The sequence below is a fragment of the Sporobolomyces salmoneus genome, assembly GCF_050403485.1.
Source record: "Sporobolomyces salmoneus JCM6883 DNA, S_salmoneus_JCM6883_v1_ctg40, whole genome shotgun sequence".
Lineage (NCBI taxonomy): Eukaryota > Fungi > Basidiomycota > Microbotryomycetes > Sporidiobolales > Sporidiobolaceae > Sporobolomyces > Sporobolomyces salmoneus.
In genome coordinates, this window is record NW_027481123.1 from 156,793 (window position 1) to 164,381 (window position 7,589).

At 50.0% G+C, this 7,589-nt stretch overlaps 2 protein-coding genes across 2 annotated transcripts; one reads left to right on the forward strand and one right to left on the reverse strand.

Annotated features, from left to right (window-relative positions):
• Window positions 1–876: 876 nt before the first annotated feature.
• JCM6883_003153 (uncharacterized protein) lies at window positions 877–5,516 on the reverse strand (the record flags this gene model as incomplete). Its single annotated transcript, XM_076633573.1, has 14 exons — window positions 877–1,026; window positions 1,104–1,429; window positions 1,498–1,827; window positions 1,893–1,933; window positions 2,003–2,919; window positions 3,021–3,165; window positions 3,257–3,492; window positions 3,584–4,090; window positions 4,165–4,353; window positions 4,424–4,591; window positions 4,690–4,766; window positions 4,836–5,084; window positions 5,152–5,205; window positions 5,285–5,516. The coding sequence occupies 14 exons, from the start codon at window positions 5,514–5,516 to the stop codon at window positions 877–879; spliced, it is 3,621 nt and encodes a 1,206-aa protein (XP_076486497.1).
• Window positions 5,517–5,796: 280 nt separating this feature from the next.
• On the forward strand, window positions 5,797–7,506 carry JCM6883_003154 (drebrin-like protein; the record flags this gene model as incomplete). Its single annotated transcript, XM_076633574.1, has 5 exons — window positions 5,797–5,857; window positions 5,951–6,022; window positions 6,096–6,427; window positions 6,498–6,731; window positions 6,810–7,506. Coding segments are annotated over 5 exons (1,396 nt in total), but the record flags the coding sequence as incomplete, so codon positions are not given.
• Between the last annotated feature and the right edge of the window lie 83 nt (window positions 7,507–7,589).

A 7,589-nucleotide genomic window follows, 5' to 3' on the forward strand; every position in this document is an offset into this window, starting at 1 on the left:
TCAGCGAGTAAGTCCACTGGATCTTAGGCTTGCACAATCCGATCTCACGGAATCTGCAGTTCACTCTCGCGTTGGCTAACCCTAACTTTTCTGAGTTTCGCTCGCACCATAACGTCAAACGCACAAGCGACGAGCGGCACCTTTACCGATGTGGGCGACCCCGCGCCTGCAGTCTAGATGAACAGAGAGTCGAGCAAGAGACGAAAGAATCACATTTTCACGCTTTGTTACGAACGAGTCTTTTGCGAAGGACCAATCTTTGTCAAACAGAGAACGTTTGGCGAGCGCAGTCTTCCAGACCAGAGGAAAAGGGGAGGGAGGAAAGGAAGGAAAGGGAGAAGGAGAGAGGAAGAGAGAGAAGAGAAAAGAGAGGAAAAAAGATTATCTTCCCGATTTGGCAACGGTCGACTCGGAGCGCCCGCCAGCAAGCGAATATGTTAACTTGTAGAATGAGAACGAGACGCTGTATTTGCTCTTTTGAGAATTAGAATCAAGGCCAGATTTCGGGAAAAAAAACTTTAGGTTCAAGGGGAGTTTCAGGGGTCCTACCAATCCGCCCAGAGTCTTCTTCGGAGGGGAGGAATCGTATTATCGGTCGATGATGCTGGGTAACCCTTTTCGGCATCGAGATCGGTCGTCGATACTCGAAGGAACCGAGACATCCCGACGCAAGAGAGGCGAGTGGTGGAGAGTGAGTGGAGTGATAGGAGAAAGAGAGCGAGTTTCTTGGCTGAGAAGTTCGGCTCCCCTCTCGAGCGCCGCCGAATCTCACGATTTCTAATGGACGTTCGGTAGAGCACAAGTACATTCCAGTAGATAAAGCGACTCAAGTGAACAACACGAGTAAAATCGATCCGAAAAAACAACACAGAAAATTCATTTTCCTCCCGCGGCAGCAGACTTTCTCCTCGCTTTACCTCTTCCCTTCTTCCCTTTCTTCTTCCCCTTAGCAGTCGTAGTTCCTGCTTCCTCTTCACCTTCTCCTTCAAGTTCGACGTTCTCAATCGCGAATTCATACGCTTCTTTCTAACAAAACCGAAACGAAAACCTCCTCAACGTCAGCAACTCGGTTCAGAGAGCGAGAGTGAAAGGAGGGGACCTACGAGTTTCTCCGTAGACTCTATACACGCCTTCAATCCTTTCGTCTTACAATAAACCTTGACGGCAGCAGGTTCCAACATCAATCTATCAAACTCTTCGTTCTCTCCCAACAATCTCATTTCTCCCCTCGTTGCCCAAGTTCCTGAACGTTTCTCATCGAAGTATAGCAAAGGGAAACGTTTCGTCGACGATGAGGAGGTGGAGCCGGGACCGCGAGGTTGAGGTTTTGCATTGAGGAGTTCTCGAGGCATATCTTTTCCTCGTTCGTCGGCGATTTCTCCAGGCCAATAGGGAAGCGCTCCGGGGGCTCGATGCCAAACGAGAGTACCTATTCCCTCAAACAAACTTGAATCAGTTGCCGCGCAGAGAAGGAACAGAGAGGGAAGAGAGACGAACCATCAGCGAGATCAGTTTTTTCATTGACTGCGACGGTCGGTCCTAATTCAGAGTACTTTGATTGCCATTCCCGAACCATCTGATTCAATGAGAGACCATTCCCAGTCCCAATTGAGAGGAGAGGTTTCGATTCCTCGTCAGGGTTAACGTTGTCATCTGAAGGAAGAGCTTTCTCTTTCCCTTTACGAGATCCTGAGACGGGTTTCGCGGGACTCGATTTTGAGCCTCGTGGAGGAGGAGCAGTCGGGGGTTTCGACGACGAAGTGGGAGCAGCGGAAGGAGGCGCTTTCGAGGTGCTCGGGAGTGGAATGGTCGAAGTAGTTGGAGTAGCTGTGGAGGTGCGGATGACTTAGCTCGACGGTTCGAGAGTAGAGCTAAATCTTTGCGAGACTCACCACCAGTCTTACGACGAGACGATCCTTCGGGAAGTACCCATCTACACATGAAGACGATTGAGCGGTGAGTACGATCGAAGTAAGAGGGGAAAGAGAAAGCGAAGACTAACCCAGTTTCAAACATCTTGAACGTATCTCGATTACTCATGACCGTCTCTTCCGTTTCCGTCTTTGCTGCTGCAGTATCGAGTGCTTCTGGAGCCAAAGTTGATTTCGCTAATGATGATGATTTCTTCTTCTTCGAATCTTTCGTCTTTGTCGTCGTCGTCGATTTCGATTCCTCCATCTTCTTCTGCTTCTTCGACGGAGGTTTCTTCTCCTCTCCCCGTGCCGCATTATCACCCTCCTCGACCTTTCTTTTCCTTCCCTTCGTTCCTCCCGTCGTCGTCGTCGTTGTCGTGGTCGAAGGAGGTCCAGACATCTCAACATCCTCATTCTCTTTGTCCTTGACGCCTCTCAATTTCCTCTTGTTCTCCCTTTCCCTCCCTTTTCTCTCCTCTTCTTCCTTCTCCCTCAATTCCCTCTCGACTCGTTCCCGTTCTTCTCGTTCGAGTCGTACTCGTTCCCGTTCGGTTTCCTCGATTAATCGAATTCGTTCCCGTTCGGCTTCGGCGGCTTTTTGTCGCGAGTCTCCTAATGGATCTTTAACGTCGTACCAAACTCTCTCTAATTCTTCCAATACCACTACTTTATCCTCCTTCTCCTTTTCCTTCTCCTTTTCCTTCTCCTTCTCCTTCTCCTTCTCCTTCTCCTTCTCCTTGTCTTCTTCGCCTTCCGCGTCTCCCACTGTCTGTTCCTCGAGCTCGGAGGAAGGAGGAGGAGCGGGATGGAAATCGAATTCCTCCATCAACAACCTTCCCCCCAAAGCTTCCCTGACCGTTAATTCTCCCAACGGATCATCGAGTTCTTTGATGAGTTTGTCGAGGAGAGGAGTGAGGAGGGAAGAGATTTTGAGAGAGTGTTTGTGGATTGGGGAAGAGGGTTTGTTGTAGATTTGTGCGTTGGTCGTTACTAATTGAGCATCATCCTACTCAAACAACCGTCATCATCATTGAGGTCAGTAGGGGAACTCGAAAGTGAGAGACCAGGAGGAGGGAGGAGGGAGGGAGAGGAGGGAGAGGAACGTACGGCAAAAGATTGAGCTGAATGATATTCATGTCGATCGAGTTTCAATAGCATCATGGACCAATTCATTGGTTGTTTAATGATTTCGTGATAGTCGGGTACGAGGGTTGGATCGATCGGGTTCAAGAAATATTGTTGTTTATCCCAACTAATCAAACCAATCCCTCCCTCCTCATTAGCTCTCTTTCTTCCCGTTCCTTCTTTCGAGAGAGAGAGGAGAAGGGGGGAGGAGAGCGTACCTGATGATTTCAGTGAGAGCTGATCTTAATCTCGTCTCTTTAGGCCAAACGAATCCATCCAATAAAACTTGTTTAACCCATTTCAACCTCTCCAATTTCTTCTTCTCTCGTTTCCTAACTTGTTCAGTCAACATTCTTACCCTCTCCAAATCGGTACGAAGTAATTTGATGAGTTCGAGTTTCGAAGCTCGATCGGAATCGGATTGGAGTCGACTTGTTGCTGAAGCAGTCCAGGGCTAATTCAAACATCAATCACTCCTCGTTAGCTCCACCTTTCCCTCTTTAGCGAAAGTTGAATGAGATAGAGACGAAGGGATAAGAACGAACCTCCAAATGGATCCTCTTCAACAAAGGAGCCCCCGTTCTCCCCTCCCTCTTCAAACTCCAATACCTACAAACACTCATCACGACTTCCTTCTTCCCCGTCAACCCCTTCACTTTCGACAAGTACGAGACGATCCTATCGTAGATGAATTGAGGGACTAGAGGGGTTTGTTTGATCGGGGAGAGATGATGATTTTTTTTCGAACGGAGAGATTTAGAGGAGGCTAGCGGGAGAACCGGGGCGGGAGGTTTCGGAGGAGCACTGGTGGGAGGGACCTGGGGAGTGACGGGAGCGACAGAGGAGGAGGAGGAGGGAAGAGCGAATGGTGCGAAGGAGGGGGATCCGAAAGGGAGAGAAGGGAGTGAAGCAGATCCGGAGAGTGTCGAGTGTTGATAATGTTGTTGTGGTTGTTGGTGTTGGGAATGGAGGATTTGGGAATGATGTTGAGTTATCGCAGGGATTCTAGTCGAAGAAGGAGTTGCAGCTCTCGAATTCGAGAATAAATCCCACTGCTCAAAAAACACAATCCTCTCATCAATCCCAGGTTCTGACTTAGAGTGATGAAGAGAGAGAAATAGTTGACCTGTACTTTCCCATGTTTATCACACCAACTCTTCAATTCCCCTCCCGTTGAAGTCGTCGTCGATCCAGGTTGTTTCATCCTCACTTCCAACCCGAATTCCCTAGCACACGTAATATGATAAGCCGTATAACAATTCCTATTACTACATTGTATACATGCCCCTAATTTCTTCTTGCACAAATAGCAGTTCTATCCCCTCAACGAAATTCCTCTCGTCAGTTTTTCTCATTCTAGAGGGGAGAAGGATGGGAGAACGTACGAGTTTCCACCTCGATTTCGGAACGTTTTCAACTCCATCGATAGGCTCCATGTAAACCGTGTTACTGACTCCAGTTTCAGGGATCCAAATCGCGCAGAGTAAGTGTCCCCAATGTCCTGTCGTCGTTTGTTTGAACGCTCCGAACGGTTGAGGACAGAAAACACAATCCTACAAGCCGATACTAGCAGTGAGCATGAAGAGGGAGAGAGAAGGAGAAGGAGAGAGAGGGAGAGAGGGGAAAGGGAGAGGAGAGAGAGAAGACGTACGACGGGTTTATCGGGAGAAACTGTACATTTTCGACATAACCATTGACCTTCTGGAATATAAGGAACTCCATAACAATCTGTGTACGTTCTCCCATTTCCGTCAGTCCCATGTCAACAACAAGAGAGGAAAGAGAGTCATTATTTACCTTGATGAACTGCCAAATTACACCCATCACAGAACACGATCGCGTTTGAATTCTCACATTCTCCATCATCACAAATCGCACATTTCTCATTCTCCGATGGAATCGCGTTACTCTTCTTCGGAATCGATTTCGTTAAATCGAACCATTCTTTCTCGAGTTTGTCCATGATGACTTCGAAGACCTCGTAAGAGATTGGTGCGATCGCTTCTTTCTTTCGAGACGAGTTGAACGTGTCGAGCCAGACTTTATCTACACTCATCGCACGAGCGTGTGAGGAAAGAGGGGAGAGAGACAGGAGAGGAGAGAGAAGACGAACCTTGTTCATCCATATCGTATTCTACCTGTTTCGCCAACTCCGATTCGAGTGGTTCTATTCCCCATCATCCCATCTCATCGTCAGCTTCTTTCCCGCCAGAAGAGGTGATTGATTGTTGTTGTTGTTTACTCACGAATCCACCTCATATATCTTCCCCCTCCTCCTCCTCCTCCTCCTCCTCCTCCACCTCTCTCTCCTTGGTTATTACACTCGTGATAACCAGTCCATTCAGATCCATCGTTGTACCCGAATTGAGTGTATTGAGGGTTCTCGACCGAGGGAGGATCGTGGAGATCTGGCGAGAGGAAAGAGAAGGAAACGATCGGGAGGTCGAGGGGTTTAGAGGATGACGACGCGGGAGCCATTCTCCCAGTGGCTGGCGAGTGTGTTCAGACGCGTTCGAGAGAGTTTGGGTGAGTTGAAGTTGAGGAGGGGAAGAGATGAGGTGAGAGACGGGTTCGTTTCCTTCCCTTCCACCAACCCTTGTCGACTCTAGACGAGGCCTACTTCGACAGCCGTTTACACTCTCACGATCGTTCACGTCAAAACCGCCTTGCTCGTCAACTTCCTCCGCAGTCGATATTCCCCCCCAGAAACGCAACTCCCGAACCTATCTCTCCTCCTCTCGAGTGAGCAGGATAGTTCATGTCTGTTCAATTCTCCTCTCCCGGTCTACTAGATCCTTACCGGGAAGTCCTCTCTGGAGGTGAGTCCCCATCTATCCTTTCTTTCTTTGGGATGACGATTTTCGGTGGGGGGGAAACCTCAGTCTCACCCTCTCTTCTCCTCGCTTGTTTAGGATCGACCGATTGGGTCTTGTACACTCTCGTGACTGTCGGAGTTTCATCCGAATTGAAATTCTCGAGTAAAGGTATAACCCTCAAAATCCGCTTGAAATCTCGTCACAGAGTTCTGAGCTCACCTCGGTCCGATGTCATTCGCAGGTTCTGGAGGTCTAGAAGAATTAGAAGAAGAATTCAATGACGGACGAGTTCAATACGCCTTTACTCGAGTCAAAGACCCCAACACTCGACTGGATAAATTCGTTTTAATTTCCTGGCTCGGGGAAGGAGTTCCCGATTCTCGTAAAGGATTGTTTCCCTCGCATTCCGCCTCAGTCTCGAAGCAGCTCTCGGGAGCACACGTAACGATTCAAGCGAGAGGGGAAGGAGACGTGATTCCGAAGAATATTGAGAAGAAAGTTTCAGATTCGAGCGGTGCGAGGTATTCGGTACATAATGAACCGAAACAGAAATTCCAGGCTCCTAAACCGGTTGTACGTCTCTCATTCCTCTTCCTTAGCTCCCTCGTGGGTGCGATGAGCTAAAGGAACAGAAGAGGTACAGTCTTCGAATTACGTCCCGATCGGTAGACCCGAAATCGTTCAATCTAAACCTCAACCTCCTCCAACTCCAATCGGAACCTCATACACCTCGAAAAAGAACGAATTGGCAGATATCAGGAGCGGAACGATCAATGTTCCGAAATCTGCTCCGACTCCGAAATTCGGTGCAACAAACCAATCGAGTGATTTCACTCCTTCAGTTCCACCTCCGGCGCCTGCTCCTGTTCAAGCTACCGTGAGTCCTCCCACGATACACGCTTGTTTCCCAGAAAGGGTGAACTGACACACGTGTGTCGTCCGGGAGATCTCACAGCGACCCACTCCTCCCTCCCCTGCTCCTTCCGCTCCCACTCCTCCCAAAGCCCCTGAAGTAATCCGAGCCTCCGAATCTATCCCTTCCCGTCCAGAACCCGTCGGTACAGCGTACACTCCCGTTCAACTACAGAAACCCGGTAAACTCGGGAATCGTTGGCAAGAACAAATCTCCTCTTCCCAATCCCAGTCCTCTCAATCTACTCCTGCTCCGTCCTCTGCGGGAGGTGAGAAGAAACTCACCTGGAGTGAGAGACAAGCATTAGCTCAAAAACAACGAGAAGAAGAAGATGCCGAATCCCTTTCCGCTTCCGCCTCGAACTCGAACTCGACCGTGACGAAGTCAGCGATCGCGATTGGAGGTACAGCAGCGATTGGATTAGCTGCGGGAGCTACGCTTGGAGTAGGAGCTGGGATCGCAGGGGTTGCGGCGGCTGGAATGGGAGCGCTCGCGGTGGGAAGTGCTGAGAAACAGAAAGAGGAAGAGGAAGAGGAAGAGAGTGAGAGTGGGGGTGGGATCCCGCCACCGCCGCCTCCCCCGCCTCCTCCTCCACCTCCCCCGATGCCAGCGATGAAGAAGGAGGAAGAGAAACCGATTGAGGAGAAAGTTGAGGAATTACAAATTTCAGAGTCTGAGGGTCAGGAGGATACTTCGAGCGGAGAGTTACCGCCTCGTACAGTGAATTCTGGACAACGAGGTCCGGGGGGGGGGGGGGGGGGGGGGGGGGGGGGGGGGGGGGGGGGGGGGGGGGGGGGGGGGGGGGGGGGGGGGGGGGGGGGG